This window comes from Leptodactylus fuscus, chromosome 2 (genome assembly GCF_031893055.1).
Source record: "Leptodactylus fuscus isolate aLepFus1 chromosome 2, aLepFus1.hap2, whole genome shotgun sequence".
In the NCBI taxonomy this organism is placed as follows: Eukaryota; Metazoa; Chordata; class Amphibia; order Anura; family Leptodactylidae; genus Leptodactylus; species Leptodactylus fuscus.
The window spans coordinates 175,807,293-175,832,849 of NC_134266.1; the positions used below are offsets into that span (position 1 = coordinate 175,807,293).

Here is a 25,557-nt window from a genome sequence, read left to right on the forward strand (position 1 = left end):
CAGCAACAGACATTAACTGTAGGAGAATAATAGGAGTAATGGATACAGACGTAGCCCACTCCACCTGTGTCCGTTCCCATTGAACTGTCCAGAGCTTAAAGGGGCTCTATCAGCAAAATCATGCTGATAGAGCCCCACATATGCGTGAATAGCCTTTAAAAAGGCTATTCAGGCACCGTAAATGTTATATTAAACTTACTTGCCTATTAATGTGGAATGTTATTGGTTAGTACCACTTGGAATCCAGGTCAGGGTTTTTGTACCACACCTATTTGAGGGATTATCACTTAGATTACTAGTGCTTTGAAACCTGTTTTACTGGTAGCGGTAAGTGCCAAACATATGTTATTTTGGCTCATGAAAAGTTATATAATCAGTCCAAATCGATGATCATTGTATTGATCTAGACATCCATTTGCACTGGTTTGGATCTGATTTTGAAGTTTATCTTTGACCTGTTGGATCTATTGTGGCATTATTGGACATTTTGGAGAGTTTATTGCGAGAACCCTGTTAGGCTGCACCTATTTTAGCTCCTGATCTGGCTTACCATATATTTTTATTCGTAGATGTGACATCACTAGCTTTTATATCAGCTAGTACTTCATAATATGTATTTTTATTAGTTTGAATTGTGCAACACAGTTATTCTATGTTGCGTCATAAGACATATTACTACTAATAATGCACAATGGTATAAATATATGTCTGTCAGAAGATATTATACTTATTAAAAACAGCAATTTTGAAAGCTTGCACTTAGTTGTATATTTTGTGATTATGGGATACCAAATTTATATAGTTTTTATCACTTTGAAAAACCTTCAGAAAATGTTTTATGTTGTCATATTCTGACACCTACCACTCTTTTTTTTAGAATACTAAGATATATGGGGGCATTCACTATGCCTCAGACTGCTATAACAACCCCTCAGAACCCCACAATGCAATTGAGAGGGTGAGGGGAAATGATCAGGGAATAGAGAGAGCCCCTTCCTCTTTATAACCATCAGATTCTACAGTAAGTTTTGTTCTGTGGAATATGAGGGGTAATTGGCCACAAGTGAAGTTACCTCTGACTGTGGCCTCTAAGTAGGTGTCATCTGTATGAGGGTCGTGGAGAAAGTTGATATTCTGAACTACTTCTGGCTATCATAGATTTGGGATGTATTTCATTTTTGGGTGTTGCATAGCGTTTTGTTGTGGCAGGGAGCACAGTGAAGATGCAGAGCGTTTAGAATGGCCTAGAACTCTATCACAGAGAAAAACCTCAAACATGTACATGACATGGCTATAGAAGACACAGATGAGTCGTGTGCAATGTATTGCTGAAACAATGGGTATTTCAACTGTCGGTGTTGATCCGATCTTCACCATTCAGTGAAGATGAAAGGTCGTGCTAGATGGTACCAAGAATGTTCACAAATACCCAGAAAGCATTACCATATATAATGACCAAGAAACCTTCTAGCCCTGAATTGTTACTTATCACTTTTATTCTGAAATCAAAAGGCAACATATGAAACTTGCTGCGTCCATATGTTCAAACAGTTAATGACAACTGTTTTTGGGATAGGCAAGGTATCATCTTAAAGTATTACCTAGGAGGGCTACAGCGGTCACAAGGGAATACTGCTTGGAAAATTGAGGTGTCTTCTCCTTCAAAAAAAAAATTCTCACAGCCACAGCTCCAAAATGGCCATATCTGTAATCACTTCGGGGTGGTTCAAACTACTGAAAGACCCATCCTATTTGCCAAATCTTAACCCAAATGACTTTCAATTCTATATATAACCTGTGTGGCAAAAGCTTTATATCCGCCGTTTCATGATTTCTTGTCTCCACCATATAACTTTGTAAAATTCTAATCTCAACTATAGATCAGAACTATGATATAGTGACTATAGGAGCACCAGCTGCACATTGCCAAGGTTTTAAGTCTGGCGGATTGCGAAAGATGTTGCATAAGTTCGAAGATGCAAAGAAAAGGTAAGCACTTATTAATCTCACTTTAATGTACTTGTTACCCATATTTGTGTTAATCTTAACAAAAGATATGCTGGTTTGCGATAGGCTAGCTCTGCTAAAAGGGTACTTCACCCTTCTTTTCTAATAGCATTTATGGAATATTATTTGACCATTAATATCATTGCAACATTGGAATTCAGTGGATAACACATGCTGAATCCATGAATTGTATACTTTGATGTGGCTTTTGCTTATAGATCCTTTAAAAGAGTTGTCTCACAAGTACAGCCCTTGTCTATATGCCCTATTAGATTTCCTGCTAGGAATCCTTTTATTAGCAGAATTAATAGCTGCTATGAAGAGTGCCTTTAACTCTGATGATCAGGCATTTTGTTGAATAAAAAATATTTTTTTTTGACATATAGTTTTATTGAAAAGTGACTATCCATTTGAATACAATTTAGGCTAAATTTACATTTGCCCCGGAGTCTCTGTCTGAAAATTGGCAGAGGAAAAAGTTTCTGTTTTAAAACTATAGTCACCCGTAAGACCCCATTATAGTTTGTGGGGTCTGCTGAACCTTGTGGGTTTCCACTATTTTAGCAGTCCACTTCCTCTGGTGTTACCCTATCTGACAGACCAAAGCAATGTGGAGACAACGCTAGCGTGTACCTAGCGTTACCTAAATGTACATGGCTCTATACTAGGCAAACGTGATGAATGGTCATTGTTTTAGCATATACTTGCCTGATAGCCTGCGGGCATGGTAATATTCCCTGTAAACTTTGACATCAGAACCGCTGTGAACCTAAATAGTTGCCCCATTGAGATGGATGGGACTCTAAAATAATATTTTTGTGTCACCGCTTATGACTGCTTTTCCTGATATCAGCCGATTTCTAAGGGTTTTAAGAGTCTGACTTAATCACCCATATGGGGGAGGTATCACTTCCGGTGGTTGGCTATAAAAAGGAACGTGTATTGCTAATGTTTTTACGACAGAAACGGACACTTGAAAAAGGGACAAGCTGTGTCCCGAAACGCGTTGTGTATTTGTTATGCTGAATAAAGTACTGGTGTGAGGGTAAGCGCGGATCTGATATCTTTCTTTCCATTTTTAATATTGTGGATTGGATGGTCCCTATTACTTAATCACCCATATGGATTTCTTCAGAGACGGCATTGTCTTGTTGACACAACCACTTTTAGTTTTCTTACTTTTTGCCTGGACTTTACAAAGTTGGTAAATATGAGGTGTCAGGCTAAGGCTTCACTGTGACCCAGCTTTTCCATGTCTCCATGAAGCCCTAACCTTAAGGCTGATGCCCCATGTTGTGGAAACGCAGCGTCTTTTGTTGCAGATTTTGCTGTGTTTTTGAGTCAGTCAGGAGTGACTTCAAAAGAAATGGAAAATATAAAGAAGTCCTCAGACGTATCCCTCCTATTTAATTCATTCCTGACTTTGGCTAAAAAAAGATGTTGCAAAGTGTGTAACAGAAAACTCTGTGTTTCCACAACATGGGGCCTCAGCTTAATTTTGCTTATTTATTTTCTTTATTTAAAAAAATACTGATATAATCTAATTTTGCGCTTTGTTTCTTGGCTCCTTATAGCAGTTATGAGGAAAGTTGGTGAGTTGGCTTTGTAGCATCCACAACACCATTTATTTTTTCCCATGCATTGTGTAAGGCTGTTTATGTGGTTTTGTGTGGATATGTTTCCGTCATTGCATTGTGGTACCTTTCTTTTCAATACACTTTTCTAGCTTTGCAGCTATTACAATGGACAGAGGTCACCGAGGTGCTGCAGCTGCTTCTCTGTATAGCTACACTTAGACATGGGATATGCTCTTACACATTGTCTGTGCTTTTAGAAGAGGCTTTTTTTTTTTTTTTTACGCATGCGTCTGTCATACCAAATTTACACTGTAGAAATAGATCATTCAATATTGTAAATATTGTATTTATAGTTTTTTATAGTGTTTTTCTCATGTACATTTTTAATTTAAAAAAGACTTATTTGTATATTTACAACTTTTAGACATTTTTTACTGAAGCTATCAAGGTAAAATTCATCATATGTATAAATTAAGTAAAATGTGCAGCAGTCTTGTAGTTATGGTAAGCTAGGAATCTGAGTGAAAATAATTAAATTTTGCAGTTACGCAGAAAACAGGAATACAATAATGTCACTTTCCAGTTGTATAGTCGGGGTTTGGCGCAGACTGTCAGAATGTGTAGCATTTTCTCACCCATCCACTGAATAGCTGACAGATGTTTTTGATGATTTTGCTCTTACCAGATGATGTTCATATATCATATCTAATAGTAAAATGACTTTCAACTGTACTGGGTTTTGCTGTACAGTAATGTATATACAGTATGTCAGGATTAGCCAGGAAAAACACTGCATGCTACAAGGACATGCGGACCAGGGCCTTGCTGCCATTGCCCGATCTTTGTTTTGCCTGTTCTTTCTTGTGCGTTAGTGAGTCTATCATAGTGTGCTTTGAAAATTGTCAGGCGAAAAGGTGCTGCAAGTCTTACTTTATCTTCCAGTGGTTTCAATGTAATAGCACAGACACCCAATTGATCCCATTATAGCTAATTGGGTCCACTGGGCTCTGTAGGTGTCTGTTGTTGTAGTAGTTCGCCTATCCAATAGACCCGAACAACGGATAAGCTGATGCTAGTGTGAACATAGCGTTAGCTGCTATCCTCTCTCACAATGTCTAGTACATCTCATCAAATAAAAAACAAGCACCTTCCACTCACTGTGACATTTATTACAACTAGTCATTGTATATATTTATGCTACTGCTTGTTTGGTGATAATTTCTCCTTCCTCCATGGTTTTATTGTCTTCAGCACAACAGCGTGTCCCCAGTCCATTGTTTACATACCACAAGATATCATTCGAGCCAAGGAGATCATTGCCCATATTAACACTCTGAAGACACAGGTCAGTTATTATGCAGAGAGGCTCTCCAGAGCGGCCAAGGACAGATCAGCCAATGGCATAGAGAGGACGCTTGCAATTTTAGCAGATAAGGTAAGACAATGCAGATGTTCTTCTATTTATATGTTACATCTATTACATTAGATTCACGGACAAATATATATTTTATCTTTTATTGTGCTGCAATTTATTTTGCTAACTTTATGTGTCTGAAAATTAAGTTGCCAGCAAATTTTTTTCCCCCCACATTTCACAACATTTTATACTTGAAACCTATGGAGTGTATTCATTAAGTGTGCCATTACTGTGTTTGAGTGTCATTTTAATGCAGCTTGCACTTGTGTTAAGTGTAATTCCATCTACAAGTGAGCCAAGGTATAGTATGTGGGTAAAGGATATAAATTACATTATAATAATATCATACCTTTCTTTATGTATGTGACCTATGTAGATTTGGAGAAAAACTATTTGGAAGTTTTGCATAAATAAGTAAGTTGGTCCTCTAGGAGCAGGCTTTCAACTCCCTGGAGCACTGCTCTTGCTACTCAGACCTCTACCATCTCCCACCTAAACCTCCCTTTCAGTGTTATGACACCGCCCATCCTGCTTGGGAAGCAAGATAACCAACGTGATTTTGTGTATGTTGGTTATTTCAATTCGATTAAGACATTATTCACAGCCTTTATCTGTACTTTCCTTGAGACAGAAAACATCTGATCCAGAACTACTATTATATTCTGAGGTCTCTCCAGGGTATAGCAGAGGTCCACGGGAGGTGAACAAACAAAAATACAGTGTTACTTACCTCCCCTGGGCTCTAGTGCTGGTCTTTGTCCTCATCCAGCTTCCTGAATGACATCAGGGACTGCTGAGGCCCAATCATACAGCTGCATGGCATTATGGCACAAAGTCATAAACATTAAGATGTTGGTCACGCTTGCATCTTTTCATCATGACACCAGGGCTCCTGCATGACATCAGGGCCAATCAGCGGTCACTGACATCATTCAGGAAGCCTGAAGAGAACCAGGAGCAATCCTGGTGCCTAGTGGAGGTGAGTAACACTGTTTTTATGTTTGCTTACCTCCCATGGGCCTCAGCTAATTATACTCTGGAGTCTGAGAGACCCCAGAATATAATAGCAGTTCAGGTTCGGAAGTGTCTGCTTTGAATGAAACCGCTAGGGAAACCTTGTAAGACAAATCTTGCCCAGCACATTCTCATACTTGAAAATGGGAGTGGCCTAAATAATTACTATTGATTGTAATTGCTGTAAATTGCCCGATTACACTACTTCTAGAAAGTGATATACGTAAAAAAAGCTTTGTTGTGTATTGCTGTAATGTGCCCTGTAACACAGTGGTGGAAACTGAAAATGTTCGGAGTAGGTGGTAGTCTCCCTTTAAGGAAAGAAGGAAATGAAACTAGGGGAAGACTACACCAGGAGAGGTAGCAGTGTTCATTTTATGTGTGTAGTTAAAGGTAAACTTACACTTTATTATCACGACACTAATTTATTGTTGTATGCCTTTTTTTATCTCTTTATGATGTGCACAGACTAGACAACTTGTCACTGTATGCGACTGCAAGTTGTTAGCCAATGCAATACATGGACTTAATGCTGCTCGGCCAGACTACATAGCCTCCAAAGCCTCTCCTACATCAGGGGAGGCAGACCAAGTTGTGTTGAGGAATGACCAGGATACTCTAGTGGCACGGTGGACAGGAAGAAACAGTAGGTCATCTCTACAAGTGGATTGGCATGAGGAGGAATGGGTGAGAATCTGGTTTTATATGATAATGGCAACATGTTAATGTTTTGTGCATCCTTGACGGGGAGACTCAGGAAGACTTCCCTATTTTGGTGGAATCTACATCTGGCCAGACATTTCCCCTGTAGTGGCATATAAATGTATTTCCACCCCTGTATGCCTATTTTACCTATTTCAATAAATGCATATTGTCATCTACCTTTTAACTTCAGCTATATAATTTTTTTTTTTAGCAAGTTATGGTTGGAAAATATAAACTTTACTAGCAATGATTGTGTCCAGGAAATAATATTAGAAAGAACATGTCAGTCACTAGGTTCTGGTTGGCGGTGGTACACTACTTATCTGTCCTTTATACGTGCCATGCAGAGTGGGTGTCAGCCATTACATACAGCTTACAACCTACTCTAGCAGTTGGAGCTGACTTCAGGTTGCGGCATCTAAAGAGTTGTAGAAAGTAATGACTACTTGATCATCATCTTGCGCCATGTTTGAGGGGTGCCAATATGTTGCATTGGTAGCCGAGGGTCTGATCAGAGACCTCGGCTTTCATCTAACCTTTCATGGTGAAATCCTGCCTCTAGCATGATCCATGCTGAAAAACTTGTTGGCTCAAAACACTTGCTATACCTCTTCTTAAATTCCTTGAGGGGTGTAGTTTCCAAAATGGGATCACTTTTTGATGGTTTTGACTGTTTGGGAGCCTAAGGACCTCTCGAAATGCAACAGGGTGTCGGAAACAGATGCAGCAAAATCTGCCCTTCGATAGATCATTGGCGCTGCTTCCCCTTTCCAGCTTGCTGTGTGCCCATTCTGCATCCATATGTGGGGGTGAAACGCTTAAAGAGTTAACAAACTTCCTATATGCGGTTTTGAGTTATTTTAGAGATACAAGTTTGAAAATAGTTAGATTTATAGGAGTTTGTAACGGGCCTTTCGAAGCCTGCTTACAAATGAATTACTTTAGATTCACACTAGCATCCAGGTTTCTGTCCTTTGGTCCGCTTGGGGACTCGAAGGAGGGAAACCCTACCCTTTAAAATGCAGTTACACATGGAAAGCGGTAGACTCCATAGACTATACTGGAATCTGCCGGGTTTCTGCACCGGTTCTCTGTTGATCTTATATTGAAATTTTAAGCGGACCTTGGGACAGAGTGCTGAAACACTAGTGTGAACCTAGTGTCAGTCCTTTCAAAAATGGGATTTGGACTTTTTCTTTAAAATTTGGAAAATTGATGTTTGACTTGTAAGCCTTATAATGCCATAAAGCAGAGATATGGTAAATTATATTCATGAACTAATTTGGGTGGCATGACTAGCTGATAATTTCAAACTGTATATTTTTCCAAGTTTTCACCAAATTTCCTATTTTTTAATAGTTAAACACAAAATATATTGATCAAAATGTACCACAAATACAAAGTACAAGGTGTCACAATAAAAAATATCAAAAACACTTTGGAAAGTTAAAGCATTACAAAGTTATTACCAAATAAAGTGACACGTGAGATCTGAAAAATGGAGCTCTGTCAGGAAGATAAAACTGACCATTTGCCACTGTAATCTATAACATATGCTTTTGTTTTTTTTTATAGTAGCCCATGGTGTATGAAATTGTAGCCTAGTTAACCCCTTCCCACTCTGCACTATACTATTACATCACACTGAGCGTGTAGTTAAAGCTCACCGCTGTAATAGTACAAGGCTGTAATGCTGTGGGCACAAGAGCTGTGCCTGCGGCCTGTTACACAGCCAAGGCCTGGGACTAGCTGCTGGAGTATCTTCCCTCTGGATGCCATGATCAATAGTGATCATCTGGTCTGGGGACAAGATCTCCACCCCTCGGATTCCATGCAATAAAATTGTGGGGTCTGAGGAGTTGTCATGGCAGCCAGGAGACTGAGCAACAGTCTCCAACAGACCGCCTATGCACTGTTCCCATAGGGAACCTATGTGCAGTGTACTGCAATACAATGTCAGAGATCCCAGGTTCAACTCCCCTTGTGGGCTAGGGAAACTTATAAAACTGAAAATTATGATTAAAAAAATAAATAACAAGAACAAAAGAAAGTTTTTTTTTAAAAAAAAAACCCTAACCTTTACGTTTAAGAAAACACACAACGTAAACAAAAAAAATTAAACAAACATGTATGGTGTCACCATTTGCGTATAAGTCCTCGCTATCCAAAAATTGCATCAATTATCACATATGTTGCATGCCATAAATAAAAAAAAAAATATATATATATATATACACACTTCACTGCGCAAAATAACACCTTGCTTTCCCCCAAAATTAGCAGTAAGAAGTAATCAAAAAGTCATACATACCAAACATTGGTACCAGTGGTATTTCACTGCTGACACGGTAACTCTTGATCATGTGACCAAGCCTGCTTTACTTCAAGGAAAAGCAAGAAGAGTAGAGCAGGGTCGGTCACATGATCTAGAGTCGGTGCAGCATATATATTAGGACATTTCAACTTCTGCTGCAGTGACTACACTGCCAGAAGTATTGGTCTCTGGATAACTCTTTTAAAACAAAAAGAGTATTGGAGCATATACCTGCCCAGTGTTGGGTCTATGGATGTGTACGAGATACGAAAGTATGCCCCATGCACATTCACTTGCATACATGCCAGATGTAATGTGACTCAACCTTAAAACAACCCCAAAGTCCCTTTATTCTTGTGATCAGTATGGGTATAGGTTGGATACCCTCTAAACTTAATGGATATTGTGTGGTACCAATAATAACTATAAATTTCTATTGGTTTTAGGAGAAAGTGTGGTCAAATGTTGAGAAAAGCCTCGAGTGCATTATTCAGAGGGTAGACAAGCTTCTCCAGAAAGAACGTTTACATAGTGACAGCTGTGAAGATGTCTTCCAATGTGAGATAAGCTGTACTAGCAAGAAAGGTAATGAGAGAAGGAGAGCATATTGGATAAACCCAGAGGCCTCAGAAGACGAGGCCATATTATCATCCACATCAACTCCACCATCTCCTGCATGCCATCCTTCCCAGTTGACAAGTGCGTATGGTTGTGACTTTTATCCTCGGCATCTTCATTCCTTCAGCACTGACTTTACAATACCAGATGAGCTTAGATAGCTAATAACGTACACATGTAAAATGCGGCATTCTGATATCTATCTATCTATCTATCTATCTATCTATCTATCTATCTATGTTTATATAGATATAGATATATAATCAATTAAAAGACAGAAACACAAAATATACTGACAAAAAAATAACACATCAAGAAGGGGTTGTTGTAATCGACTAAATTTTATACATGTGAATGTAATGTTGACGTATGTAGGCAACTGCAAAATTAAAACAAAAGAATATGTTTATTAGGGAAAAGTGTATAATTGAAAGGAGGATCTAGTGCCCTAATGGTCCGCCTCTAGCCTGGATACAGGATGCGACATAGTTGGGCAGGTATGGTACTATTCTGCACATCACATCAGCAGATCATCACACCAGCAGCTGAGGCATTGTGTTGCTCCACTGCAGAGACTGGATTGAATCACCAAGGCTTTCATACTAGAATCCAGCCATCATTGGATTCAGAACCATTGGTGCGTGGCTTCACATAATTAATGCACCCGACACCTCTTAACAGCTAGGTCAGAACAGCAGTTTGTCGAAGCAATCATCCTGCTTCTCTCAATCCAATGATTCACCCTTCTCAAAGTCTATCAATTGGGCAAAACATTGAGTTCATCATAGAGACATATTTATCTGTCAACAACATCTTACCAAGAGGTACATTACCCTAAATTAGTTCCTGAGAGCCTCTTTATAGGACAGGCCTAGTGTCTAATGAGATCACACCTGTAATCATCTATATATCTGCCTGAGACATGCACAGTTTTCAGCAATCTGAAATATATGGGTGTGTTAAGGGGTTTTTTTTTGTCAGTCAGTGTAATAATTTTTAAGGTTTTTAACCTGTTATCATGGTTAAATTACTATCTGGCCATACATATTCGTTAGATTTCCACTACTGCTCGTTTCTGGTATTGCGGTTATCTCATTTTCTTTCTGTAAATCGTGTATGTACGCGTGCTTGAGATGTGCTTGCTCCATTTATTTCAACATAACCTTTAACTGAGTTTGTCTATATGTGCTTGTTTGTATTGAAGTACTTTTACTTGTGCGCATTGAGAGAGTGGGAATGGGGAATTTATCAAAATTAGTGCAGGGGTACAGCGGTTTTCCACTGCATCCAATAAGGTTCTTTATTTTTTTTCAGATGTACTTGGAAAAGTGCTACAGGTCACTTATCCTTTTCCCCTGCACTAGTTTTTGGAAATCACTCTCTTTAGTGTAGGTCCCACGAAAAATACATGTCAGACACTTGAGCTGTACGGCTAGATTCACAATTATTCTTTTATTTATGATCAGCAATATACTTTCCGAATCACGTTTGTACGTTTTCCAAGTTCTCTGCTTGCAGTAATTCAGCAGGAACCTTCATTGTCGTGGTCATTTAATGGACTTGGCTGATAACAGTTGCAGTACAGTTTTTAGAGCTCTCTCAGAACCCTTGTGTGTCCATCATATGAGCAAGACTGATTTGTGTCCAATTCTTATTGAATGATAGAAATCTGGAAAATCCTGAAGAATCAATACAGAAAGTATATCATAAAATTGTATATATGGCACACAGAATAACATTTATTTACTGAGCCCTCCTTTAATGGGGGATTATCCCAGAATCAGTATTTACCACTGTTCTATAGGATAAGCATTAAGGGTCTAATTGTTGGGATCCCCACTGATCACAAGAATAGGGTTCTGTATAACTTTACAAGCTTCATAGGACTGATGTTCCATTCAAAGTCCTCCTGGCTACTGTCATGCTGCGAAAAGGAATCAGACCTCTGGACCCAAGTTCTCATGAGTCCAAGCAATCAAAGACTAAGCCCAGGGCTCCATGTTGCGAATGTGAGGAATTTTGCTGTGGCAGAAAGTGGATGGAATTTTGGCTAATCCCATCCACATCTGCAGTGCAAATGCTGCAGTCTCAAAAACCATAGGGTCTTTGTAAATTGTAGTATGTCAATTATACCTACGGAAAGGCTGGAGTTTTTCATATAGGTATAATAGAGACAGAAAGTCTTCAGAGGAAAACTGCTGAAAAAAATGTGATGTAATGTGATTTCTGCTGCATTTTTCCGCTGTGGCTTGCTACGTGGGGCTCTAGCCTAAATTAGATCTACAAACCCTATTAAAGCTGGGGAATCCAGTCATCCATAATCTTTTTGTTGTCAGTTGACCAATGATAATTTATGCTGGCAAAACTAAACCCCACACTTTTCCTAAAAAGTATGGCCCACCACGTTTTGGCATAATCTGCTCCAAAAATTGTTACAAATTATTGCAGTTGTAAAAATAGCACGTTTTATGCTGCATTTGCCAAAAGTTAACATAAAAGGTGTACATGGTCATGGGTGTGGTCTACCATGTTTAAGACAGATTTATTGAGTGCAACGGCAGAAAATGGTGCATTTTGGGTGGATACTACTGTTGATTTTGATTTTCAGAAAGTCCTAGCTATTCCAAGAACCAAGAGTTACAGTAGCTCTTTCCTATAGAGAGCTCACAGGGATTGGGTTGGGAAGGTGGGATTTTAGCCTTTGCAAAGCAATTGTTTGTCTGTTTCATAATAAACCTCTCCATAGACATTTTACTCGTGACATCAAAATACAGTCCTATGAAAAAGTTTGGGCACCCCTATTAATCTTAATCATTTTTAGTTCTAAATATTTTGGTGTTTGCAGCAGCCATTTCAGTTTGATATATCTAATAACTGATGGACACAGTAATATTTCAGGATTGAAATGAGGTTTATTGTACTAACAGAAAATGTGCAATATGCATTAAACCAAAATTTGACCGGTGCAAAAGTATGGGCACCCTTATCATTTTATTGATTTGAATACTCCTAACTACTTTTTACTGACTTACTGAAGCACAAAATTGTTTTTGTAACCTCACTGAGCTTTGAACTTCATAGCCAGATCTATCCAATCATGAGAAAAGGTATTTAAGGTGGCCGTTTGCAAGTTGTTCTCCTATTTGAATCTCCTCTGAAGAGTGGCATCATGGGCTACTCAAAACAACTCTCAAATGATCTGAAAACAAAGATTGTTCAACATAGTTGTTCAGGGGAAGAATACAAAAAGTTGTCTCAGAGATTTAACCTGTCAGTTTCCACTGTGAGGAACATAGTAAGGAAATGGAAGACCACAGGGACAGTTCTTGTTAAGCCCAGAAGTGGCAGGCCAAGAAAAATATCAGAAAGGCAGAGAAGAAGAATGGTGAGAACAGTCAAGGACAATCCACAGACCACCTCCAAAGAGCTGCAGCATCATCTTGCTGCAGATGGTGTCACTGTGCATCGGTCAACCATACAGCGCACTTTGCACAAGGAGAAGCTGTATGGGAGAGTGATGAGAAAGAAGCCGTTTCTGCACGTACGCCACAAATAGAGTTGCCTGAGGTATGCAAAAGCACATTTGGAGAAGCCAACTTCATTTTGGAAACAAAGATTGAGTTGTTTGGTTATAAAAAAAGGCGTTATGCATGGCGTCCAAAAAGAAACAGCATTCCAAGAAAAACACTTGCTACCCACTGTAAAATTTGGTGGAGGTTCCATCACGCTTTGGGGCTGTGTGGCCAATGCCGGCACCGGGAATCTTGTTAAAGTTGAGGGTCGCATGGATTCCACTCAGTATCAGCAGATTCTTGAGAATAATGTTCAAGAATCAGTGACGAAGTTGAAGTTACGCCGGAGATGGATATGTCAGCAAGACAATAATCCAAAACAACGCTCCAAATCGACTCAGGCATTCATGCAGAGGAACAATTACAATGTTCTGGAATGGCCATCCCAGTCCCCAGACCTGAATATCATTGAACATCTGTCGGATGATTTGAAGCGGACTGTCCATGCTCGGCCACCATCAAACTTAACTGAACTTGAATTGTTTTGTAAAGAAGAATGGTCCAAAATACCTTCATCCAGGATCCAGGAACTGATTAAAAGCTACAGGAAGCGACTAGAGGCTGTTATCTTTGCAAAAGGAGGATCTACTAAATATTAATGTCACTTTTCTGTTGAGGTGCCCATACTTTTGCACTGGTCAAATTTTGGTTTATTGCATAGTGCACATTTTCTGTTAGTACAATAAACCTCATTTCAATCCTGAAATAGTACTGTGTCCATCAGTTATTAGATATATCAAACTGAAATGGCTGCTGCAAACACCAAAATATTTAGAACTAAAAATGATTAAGATTAATAGGGGTGCCCAAACTTTTTCATAGGACTGTAGCATGTACACTTAGCTGTGATTCTAGAACAGCCTCAGCTTCACAGAATCAGAATATTTGGCTATGCTATGTTACTGTTTGTTTAGTGGACATTCTTCAGGAAGATGACTGATCCTTGAGTGTGCATTTGGTGCTATCAACTGTTCCCTCACAATCTACCGTAGTGAAATATTTTTTATGTTTCTTATCTGTCTGATACTAAAGTAAAAAAGGGACAAACGTCTTCAAAATATTACAGATTATTGTGATATAACATTGAAACCCTTGCATGGATTTACACCTGGAATTAAATCCTAGCTTGCTACAAACAAACTGTATTTGCAAGGTTGTTCTCTACTGCTTTCTCGATGTTCCTTTGCGAGCTTAGTACTATAGAGCCTACTAAAATGCTTTAAAAGGATCTGTCACCAAATATAAAATACTAAATACACCATTCGATTCTTGCTGTGCCCGTGATCAATTAAAATCCGTCCACCCATTCAAAAGATATGGCCCTGGGAAGATTACATGTAAACTAGCTCTTTTTCACCGTAATGCTCCAACTTGTTGAATAAGAGGTAATTTACATATATTTTTCTAGGGACCGTATGTTTACGGATGGCAAAAGTGCCAAATTGATCAGGGGCACAGTGGCGATCCAATGATGTGTGGCATGACTTTGTACTTGGTGACAGGTCTGCTTTAAACCTATTTTGCCAGCAAGTTTTTAATAGTTTTCTTTTGTTTTTGGACATTTTATTTGCTGCTCCTTAATCATGCATGTTGCCCCTCCATTTCTGTGCAGATAGCAGCTCGGGTGCTGAAGAGCCTGGACCAGGTATGTGCAACTTCCATTCATTGCTTCTTTTTTCCCCCACTAATTCTAGTTTTCTCCTTTTGAGCTTTCAGTTTGCTCTAGCAGATCATGCTGCTTTTAGTGATTTAGTATAAGGAAAATGTTTGTTTTTGTACTGTGTTAGCCAGTGGTTATGAAATATAAAAAAAAAAAAAAAAAAAAACTTGCAAGTCTTCGGTAGGTGATACCTTTTTTAATGGCTAACTCATAATGATGACAGAATATGACGTTTTGAAGCTGTGCTATAGACAGCCACCAAATCTCAGGAATGTGGTTGTGAGCAGCTCACTGTCACCTCCAACTAACACAGGAACATTCCCATGCGGACAGAAAAGGTGCAAAACCTGCCCTCACATACTAACCACTGACAGGATAGCGATACCAAACTCTAACAGGGAATATAAAATCCCAGGTACGATCACCTGTAACACACCTAATGTGGTGTATTTGATCATGTGCACCAAATGTTCCACTGAAAATCTGTATGTTGGAGAGACTGGCCAATAACTCAGAATGAGAATCAATTCACATCGCCATACAATTAAACAACAGAGAATGGACCTTCCCATGCCAAAACATTTCTTCCAGCAAGATCATAATATCACCAGTGACATGAAAATTTTGATTTTAAGAGGGAATTTTAAATCAAGAAAACAGCGACTGATTTATGAGTACAAGTGCATGACCCTATTCAAGACTCTGGATAGTGGAATGAACCTTTCACATGGGGTCATGCCTTTCTATACAAATCACTGAACTAAGACAGCCATAAAGATAAAGGAACTGTGAATTGATTATTTGTTTTTATATGTATATAGTAATAAGCCTCTTCCCCCCCCCCCCCCTCCCTCCTGTAATCCTATCCCTGTGCCCAGTTGTGGATAAATATGCAGCCTGCAGAAAGTGTTTTTAGATATATATTTGAAGAAGAAGCCCAGAGGAAGCTTTGAAACGTCATATTCTGTCATCATTATGAGTTAGCCATTAAAAAAGGTATCACCTACTGAAGACTTGCAAGTTTTTTGTTTTTTTATATTTAGTGATTCAGTCATTCTTAAAGGGGTATTCCCATCTACAAAATTATTTTTTAATTTGTAGATGATTAAAAGTTAAACATTTTTGCAAATGTAACTAATTAAAAATTCTGCAGAGCTATAAATATTTTCTCTAACTTTCTTAGTGGTCACAGTTTGTTATCTTGATCGGTTGCCATGGATACGACCACCAATGCAGAAACTTTCTATGGTCAGAAAATCAGCCATGATTACTTTATTGTGGCCGGGATATCTTCTGATACATGTAGTGTCCCTGCCTGATAACCCAGCGACAATAAGAAAATCATGGATAGGTTCCTGACAAGTCCCAGACCATAGAAAGTTTCTGCATTAGTGGTCGTAACCATTGGCAACTGATCAAGATAAAAGACTGTCACCACTAAGAAAGTTAGAGAAAATCTTTAAAACTCTGCAGAATTTTTAATTACTTATATTTGCAAAAATGTTTAACTTTTAATTATCTACAAACATAGATATGATTATGTACATGGGAATACCCCTTTAATGAATTTTTTATTGTATGATGCTGGTGCCAACAACTAAAGGTTGGGGCAGTTTTACTAATATTGTGTAAATTTTAGACAGTGTTACACTAGATAGTTTTAAAATGCACATTGCTTGATGCTGGATGATAAATCTGGTTCAGGATGTTGATAGTTTCTGCAAATGGTACTGAGTTTTAAATTGATTCTACCATTAAAATCGATTTTTTTTCTGGTTAACACGTAGAAATAGCCTTAAGAAAGGCTATTCTTCTCCTACCTTTAGATGTCTTCTCCGTGCCACCGTTCGGTATAAATCCCAGTTTTTGTCGGTATGCAAATTAGTTCTTTCGCAGCACTGGGGGTGGGCCCCAGCGCTCAAACAGCCCTGGGGGCGTCCCCAATGGTGCGAGAGAATTCTCCAGCGCCGCCTCCGTCTTCTTTAGGAACGGCCTCTTCGCACGTCTTCTTCCGTTGCGGGCGGTCAAACTTCTAGAGCCAACTGTGCATGCCCACAAGCCACAAGAAAATGGCCGCTTACTTACTGTCTGAGTTCCTTCGAAATCTGTGTACAAGTGTACCAATAAGAACTGAGGCAAGACAAGGCTGGTCACACCAGATATCAATATGATGTCTCTTTTGTTGATTCACTTCATTTAGTTAATTAACAAAAAACTGTTAACAGTTCTATTTTTGCGGCCTAAGGCTGAGGCCACACAGTGCGAAAATTGGTATAATAGGAGCAGAGAGTCTGCAGAGAAAAAACGTGATTCGTTTCTGCCGTGTTTTTTTCCCTGCAGCTTTTTTGCTGCGTGGGGCCTTAGCCATAGGCCGGGCCGCTGAGGATAACAGTCTTGTTAAGCTCATCCTTCAGCAGGCCATAGCTGCTGGTTAGTAACACAATTCCCCAATACATGAAGTAATTTACCTGCATTATTGTTTTTTTGTGTGTGAAATTGTAGGTATATTATAATGTATCCTACACATGTAAAAGCATAATTCTAAGCTAAGGTCAAGTTTGCCAGGATTATGGACAGCTATATTTTTTCTCAGAGGATCACCTAGGAGAACTTTGGGTTTGCAAAAATTCTTCCATAATTTTTTGAGATTTCACGTTTAGGCTACATTTACATTTTGAGTACATTGTTCAAGTCTGTCATAGGATATGAACGACGGACTAAAAAGCTGACAAAATTGTAGATTGAGCTTCCATCATTGTTCACTGTAATGTAAGGGTCTGTTCAGGTGGCCAAAAATGAAGAGGAATTTAAGGCAGCATCAGCATCTAACAAACATAATAGAAACTTTCTTATTGGTTTACTTTGCAAGATGAATTTTTGCACTCACCAGCGTATCTACTGTTAAACATACATGATGGAAGAAAGCTTCTGTTATATTATTTACATTACTGTAAAAAAATTATGGACGCAGACAAAATGTGCTCCATCTGCATCTGTCATTGTATTAGTTTTTCAGTTTGTTGTACTGATCCTATGGCAGATCAGAACAACAGACTTAAAAGAAGCCAGTGTTAACTTAAGTATATATGTGCTTGGTATTACTTGTGTTATGAAATAGATAACCATTCAGTAACAAACTATATACAGTTGTTTCTGACTAGTCACCATACGTGCTTTTTATTTCTACTGATAAGCTCTGATTTTCTGTAGGGGAATGGAGTGAGGCCCTTTACCCCTTACTGAGTACACTAACCGACTGTGTGGCCATGATGAGTGATAAAGCAAAGAAAGCCATGGTGTTTCTGTTAATGCAGGACAGTGCTCCAACAATCGCCTTGTGCTTGAGTCTCCAGTACCGCAGGGATGTTGTCTTCTGTCAAACGGTATGTTATAATTCATCTCCTAATTCCTCTCATCTATCTACATATTATACTGTATACAAGATCGTGGAGGTCTCATTGGTTAGACCCACACTGGTATAGCTGCTTTTAAAGGGAAAATGACATAGTTAACCAAGTTTTTAAGTTAAACATATGTTTTTTTCTGAAATATTGAACTTTTTTTTTAAAAAAAATTCCCATGTCCCTATCTATATTTAAAAAAAAAAAACGCAAAAAAAAAATAGTACTAAATCCTGTAATTTTCCCCCTTGGCCTCTAAGTTTAATAAAACTCTGCCACTTGAAAATTCTGTTGGTTTCACATCATTTACATCAGAGACTAGGTTACACAGACTGGTGTATTGGCATAGTAAAAATGGGTTACTCATAACAGCAATTAAAAACTGCATGCAGTTCTTTAGCACTGTGTGAACCAGCCTCAAAGGGAGTTATATGGGGAAAAATAGCTTAGTGCATTCAATGTAATGGATACGCTTACTTACTAATATATATATATAATATATATGGAGGTTCCCCAGAACTGCGATTATTAGATATACAGAATGCAGCGGTGGGTTTAAAGATTGTCCTCAGCTGCTCCCACTGTTGATTCAGATCTTGGTCACATGACCCACCCCACTCTACTCTATGTACAAGCAACAGTAGTAGAGCTCATTCAGTGATGTCACAGATGGAGCATCAACAGGGGAGTCTGCAAATCTAATTGTTGGGGCTCCAGAGGTCCTGCATATATTTTAGTAAGAAATCTTTCCCAGTGCAAGAAATACACTAGTAAGCTTTTCATATTCCCACATATAATCCCTTTTAGTTCATGTTACTGATGAACTTTATATCATATTTATTTAATCTGTTTATCTGGTTTAGTTAACAGCGCTGATCTGTGGTTTCATTATCAAGCTGAGGAACTGTCTGCATGATGATGGTTTCCTGCGCCAGTTATACACTATTGGTCTCCTGGCACAGTTTGAAAGTCTTCTTAGCACTTATGGTGAGTATTGTATAGAGTAACAGTGTTGTATAGGGTACAGTGCAGATGAGCCAAGACTGATCTTTATATGGTTGAAATCTAGAAATCCCACTTATGGTAAGCATACTTAAAAAAAATATATATATACATTTTTATTAACATATTGGCAAATACATAGCTTAACAATGGCCATAAGTAGCAATTCCCTTGTTACTGACTTCTGTCTATCTTTAGGCCACCTCAATCAGACACATGTTGTGTAATGGGAAAGGTTTGGAGTTATCATATAGTCTCTGTAAACTACTGGATACATGAACCCCGGTACTTAAAAAAAAAAATAGATTTTTTTTGTTAACAGTTTTTGTCCAACTTTATCTTTAGGAGAAGAGCTGGCCATGCTTGAAGATATGAGTTTGGGGATCTTGGATTTGAGGAATGTGACTTTCAAAGTAACACAGGCCACATCGAGCTCTTCTACTGACATGTTGCCAGTAATAACAGGGAATCGGTGAGTTAACTAGGGGTCCTTTTACACGGCCAATTTTCTTACCCATAATGAGCGTTATTTGATGATTTGCAGATCGACTAGCCTGCATTGTTTTCACTATGCAATGACTGGGAGATGTAAGAGCAAAGACGTCCAGTTATTGTACATGAATCTGTGTCAAGTGCGCATGCACAGTCATTATTATACATGAAATTGCTTAGCAAGTAGAGATGAGCGAACACTGTTCGGATCAGCCGATCCGAACAGCATGCACCCATAGAAATGAATGGAAGCATCTGTGACGCTGACTTTGCCGGCGGCCGGCCGGCGTCACAGTTGCTTCCATTCATTTCTATGGGTGCGTGCTGTTCGGATCGGCTGATCCGAACAGTGTTCGCTCATCTCTATTAGCAAGTAAAATATGTCATATGGCTAACTGCACGTCCAATAAAGTGAGAAGTATTGTCACCCTTACAAACTATGTCACCTCTGCTTCATGGGGGAATTGAATTATGTTGACACAGATTTTTTGGAGTAGCTTTTGAGGTGTTTTTTTCTCATCTTAAATTTTTCCCCCCAAACACCTGTAATCTGCCTCATTCATTTCCATGGGAGGCAGCTGCAGATTTCTCCTTTTTCAGTAGATTCTACCTAATTAATGGAAAGCAGAAAAAAAATTGCGTGGTTAAGGTCTCGCGTAGCAGGGCGCTGCAATTAAGTGCTGTGGGGAAAAAAACGCGGCGGCAACACATCGCTATTTTACCGCAGTGCATTTCACAAAGTCTGCAGAAGTTTCCTCTGTGGACTATTTGCTTCAATTATAGCTATAGGGAAACCGCCGGCGCTTCTGTAGGTATAATTGACATACTGCGATTTACAAAACTGCAATGGTTTTGGAAATTGCACTGTGCCTACTGCGCATATTTTTCTGCAATGTGTGGATGCAGGGACTGTAAAACGCAGCAGTTTTTACCACAGTATTTATGCCATGTGAGGCCTTGGCCTAAAATGGTTTTAAAGGCGGTTTTACAGCTGCTTGAAAAACACAAGAGATTTTAGGAAACAGATCCCCGTGTGCTAGGTAAAATAAAAAAAAAAAATAAAACCACCTGCAGCCCCCCTTATGGAGTTGCTGAAGATTGCAGCATTGGTCCAGTGACCCTTCATTCACAGGGGAGCTTCAGTGGAACTTTTGGCCTCCGCTCTCCTGATCACTGGACCCTGGTTTTCCAGATAGAGATCGCTGGACCCCTGATTGTCGGACCCACCATGATCTGAAACCTCCTTTGTGGAATTAATCAAATTATTAACTTTTTTTTTTTTTTTTTTTTTTTTAATGGTGTTCATGAACACACTCTGAGCACACAGAAGTCATGGTATATTACAGATCCAGTCTATCCTTTACAATCATACTTGTCCTTCGGATTTCTCTTTTGAGAACAATAGAAAAATGACTAAACTGATCTTGGTGCCAATGTAAACATACCCTTTGTAAATATTTTTGGAGAATAGATAGCAATAGAAATTGTTTGATGTGTATGATTTGTTATTTATTTTTGAAGTGATGGATTTAATGTTCGCATCCCATTGCCGAGCGTCTTGTTTGATGCCCTTCCTCGCGAGATTCAAAGTGGAATGCTGCTGAGGGTTCAGCCGGTCTTGTTCAACGTGGGGATCAATGAACAGCAGACACTGGCAGAGAAGTAAGCTTGGTCATATGAACACTCACATTTTTAGGCCATAGTGACCAGATACATTTATAGGTGTGTTTTTTTAAATTTATTATAGAGATTGAGTGTATCCCTCTTTATGGAATCCATATAGGATTATACATAAGTAGGTTCTGTGCGTAGGCTTTGACCACATGGCAAAATATACCAGATCAGCAGTGCCACTCTGACTATATTGCAGTGCCACTTTGGCAATATAGCTTTAGCAGGGTTTGCAGTGTTGCTGTAGTGGCAGGAAGACCCGCTGTTTGGGGAAGGGGGGAGTAGATCAGGGCTACTTTAACACTTTGGTGGGCCCGGTTCAAAAACCTCAAAAGCCATTCTGTGGCTGCGACTCACATTGTTTAACCAAAGATTGTCATGTTGCCTTGTGACTTCTTCACCTATGTAAGTAAATGGAGTTATATTGTGACCTGGGGATGTTGTGTCTTCGAGTTCTATTCACAAATAAATTATGCACAGTTTGATCTTTTTGTGAATAGAAGTCGTAGTTGCAGCACTTTCTGGGTCACAATGTGACTCCATTTACTTACATTAGTGAATGAGTTGCAGGGCGATCTGGTGATCTATTGTCACATGACATGAGGTCCTTCCAAAATCATTGTGTAGCCGTAGCTGAACTTTCAGCTACATCCTTGTGGCCCATTGGTGTAGTAAAGCAATAGTGCCCCTGCATAGGTAACAGTGCTCTAATAGTGGCCCCCCACAGGTCGTAGTCCCTAATAGTGCCTGCCGCCCACCCAGAACTAATAACACCCCCTCATTGGTAATAGTGTCCTAATTACCCTCCCAGGTAATAGACCCCACATGGGTAGTAGGGCCCCCCAAATAGGTTATAGAATTGTAATTATCCCACTACCACCACAGGTAATATTCCCCTACCCCCATAGATATTAGTGACCCCTACAGTTCTCCCAAGCCCACCCAACATAACACAGTCAGTACTATGTTACCAGGTAACCAACGCTGCCCTGTGGTAGATCTAACAGAAAATACATGATACAGTTTTAGTTGTGGATAGCAGTGTAGAATGACTGGAGGTGACTGGTCAGACTTCTGTTTTTAGTTTTTAGGGTTTTTTTTATACTATGGTATACACAAGGCCCCAGTTAAATGTATACGTGACTTGTGTGCTGTGCTTAAGTACTTCAATGATAAATTGTTGATGTTCTTTTATGATCGAAGGTTTGGAGATACATCACTGCAGGAAGTTATAAACAACGAAAGCTTGATACGTCTTAATTCCTACTATGAGCAGTTTAAAGAAGTCTTACCGGAAGACTGTAAGTTTCTATATAGCTATTGTGGTTTATACTGATACTATACAAAAAAATGTTATGCAAGTCAATGTACTGTAGTCTGTACTGTAATGTAGTCTGTACTATAAGAGAACCTGTCACCTCTCCTGAAGTATATGAGTAAAGTACTATTCCTTTTGTTAATAGGGTGTTTTCCTACATAGTTCAATGCTGACAGTGTTGGACCTTGTAATGACACAGTCTATTGACATCTGTGGTACCGCCCTGTTGTCTAGTTATTCATACATTTCCATTAGAAATAAAGGGGAATGGCAAAGTTCTTGGAGTAGATGACAAAGGCAGTTTTCTAGAAAAAGCAACAAACCTACATAAATTCAGATCATGCTATTATTCTATATAATTTTAATTCGCAAACATTGTTTGTTTTATCTGGGGCAGAGCATTGTGTTAAAATAAAATGGTTTCCAACCTGTTCATACATTATGGTCAGAGTATGGCATTCTGATATATCAGACACCCCAACTGGTCAGCCATCAGACTGAATTCACATGGATTGTAGATAGATGGATAAAGGATAACCTCTTGAGGATTTTTTATAATAATAGGCTCTTCCTTTATGTATTTTGGTGTTGCTTGTCCTTGAGAAGCCATTTAAGAATTGTTATTTCATGGAGCGCAAGACAAATTAAAGTACCTAAAAGAGATCAATAATACTAGTATAGGTACTTACTAGAGATGAGCGAACACTAAAATGTTCGAGGTTCGAAATTCGATTCGAACAGCCGCTCACTGTTCGAGTGTTCGAATGGGTTTCGAACCCCATTATAGTCTATGGGGAACATAAACTCGTTAAGGGGGAAACCCAAATTCGTGTCTGGAGGGTCACCAAGTACACTATGACACCCCAGGAAATGATACCAACACCCTGGAATGACACTGGGACAGCAGGGGAAGCATGTCTGGGGGTATAAAAGTCACTTTATTTCATGGAAATCCCTGTCAGTTTGCGATTTTCGCAAGCTAACTTTTCCCCATAGAAATGCATTGGCCAGTGCTGATTGGCCAGAGTATGGAACTCGACCAATCAGCGCTGGCTCTGCTGGAGGAGGCGGAGTCTAAGATCGCTCCATACCAGTCTCCATTCAGGTCCGACCTTAGACTCCGCCTCCTCCGGCAGAGCCAGCGCTGATTGGCCGAAGGCTGGCCAATGCATTCCTATGCGAATGCAGAGACTTAGCAGTGCTGAGTCAGTTTTGCTCAACTACACATCTGATGCACACTCGGCACTGCTACATCAGATGTAGCAATCTGATGTAGCAGAGCCGAGGGTGCACTAGAACCCCTGTGCAAACTCAGTTCACGCTAATAGAATGCATTGGCCAGCGCTGATTGGCCAATGCATTCTATTAGCCCGATGAAGTAGAGCTGAATGTGTGTGCTAAGCACACACTTTCAGCACTGCTTCATCACGCCAATACAATGCATTAGCCAGTGCTGATTGGCCAGAGTACGGAATTCGGCCAATCAGCGCTGGCTCTGCTGGAGGAGGCGGAGTCTAAGGTCGGACCTGAATGGAGACTGGTGTGGAGCGACCTTAGACTCCGCCTCCTCCAGCAGAGCCAGCGCTGATTGGCCGAATTCCGTACTCTGGCCAATCAGTGCTGGCCAATGCATTCTATTAGCCCGATGAAGTAGAGCAGAATGTGTGTGCTAAGCACACACATTCAGCACTGCTTCATCACGCCAATACAATGCATTAGCCAGTGCTGATTGGCCAGAGTACGGAATTCGGCCAATCAGCGCTGGCTCTGCTGGAGGAGGCGGAGTCTAAGGTCGGACCTGAATGGAGACTGGTGTGGAGCGACCTTAGACTCCGCCTCCTCCAGCAGAGCCAGCGCTGATTGGCCGAATTCCGTACTCTGGCCAATCAGCGCTGGCCAATGCATTCTATTAGCCCGATGAAGTAGAGCTGAATGTGTGTGCTAAGCACACACATTCAGCACTGCTTCATCACGCCAATACAATGCATTAGCCAGTGCTGATTGGCCAGAGTACGGAATTCGGCCAATCAGCGCTGGCTCTGCTGGAGGAGGCGGAGTCTAAGGTCGGACCTGAATGGAGACTGGTGTGGAGCGATCTTAGACTCCGCCTCCTCCAGCAGAGCCAGCGCTGATTGGCCGAATTCCGTACTCTGGCCAATCAGCGCTGGCCAATGCATTCTATTAGCCCGATGAAGTAGAGCTGAATGTGTGTGCTTAGCACACACATTCAGCTCTACTTCATCGGGCTAATAGAATGCATTGGCCAATCAGCGCTGGCCAATGCATCCCTATGGGAAAAAGTTTATCACAATTACACACCCGATAGAGCCCCAAAAAGTTATTTTTAATAACATTCCCCCCTAAATAAAGGTTATCCCTAGCTATCCCTGCCTGTACAGCTATCCCTGTCTCATAGTCACAAAGTTCACATTCTCATATGACCCGGATTTGAAATCCACTATTCGTCTAAAATGGAGGTCACCTGATTTCGGCAGCCAATGACTTTTTCCAATTTTTTTCAATGCCCCCGGTGTCGTAGTTCCTGTCCCACCTCCCCTGCGCTGTTATTGGTGCAAAAAAGGCGCCAGGGAAGGTGGGAGGGGAATCGAATTTTGGCGCACTTTACCACGCGGTGTTCGATTCGATTCGAACATGGCGAACACCCTGATATCCGATCGAACATGTGTTCGATAGAACACTGTTCGCTCATCTCTAGTACTTACTAAAACAGGAGTGTCAGATGAGCTGACATATCCTCTTTATCAATTCATATGTAGATCCAGAAATAA

The 25,557-nt window shown here is 39.9% G+C and overlaps 1 protein-coding gene across 6 annotated transcripts in view; it reads left to right on the forward strand.

The window, feature by feature from the left end:
- INPP4A (inositol polyphosphate-4-phosphatase type I A) overlaps positions 1 to 25,557 on the forward strand; it is a 528,838-nt gene that overhangs the window by 171,590 nt on the left and 331,691 nt on the right. For 4 of the 6 annotated variants that reach the window (XR_012715090.1, XM_075265181.1, XM_075265179.1 and 1 more), the window contains exons 13-23: positions 1,881 to 1,989; positions 3,582 to 3,599; positions 4,836 to 5,019; positions 6,484 to 6,702; positions 9,481 to 9,733; positions 14,837 to 14,869; positions 18,095 to 18,267; positions 19,149 to 19,272; positions 19,633 to 19,759; positions 21,301 to 21,441; positions 22,654 to 22,751. Coding sequence is in view for 5 of the 6 variants with exons in the window: in XM_075265181.1 (XP_075121282.1) it covers positions 1,881 to 1,989; positions 3,582 to 3,599; positions 4,836 to 5,019; positions 6,484 to 6,702; positions 9,481 to 9,733; positions 14,837 to 14,869; positions 18,095 to 18,267; positions 19,149 to 19,272; positions 19,633 to 19,759; positions 21,301 to 21,441; positions 22,654 to 22,751 (1,479 nt within the window). In the remaining variant the exon portion in view is untranslated. The remainder of the gene's footprint in view (positions 1 to 1,880; positions 1,990 to 3,581; positions 3,600 to 4,835; positions 5,020 to 6,483; positions 6,703 to 9,480; positions 9,734 to 14,836; positions 14,870 to 18,094; positions 18,268 to 19,148; positions 19,273 to 19,632; positions 19,760 to 21,300; positions 21,442 to 22,653; positions 22,752 to 25,557) is intronic. The other 2 variants (XM_075265182.1, XM_075265183.1) reach the window with 2 other exon arrangements.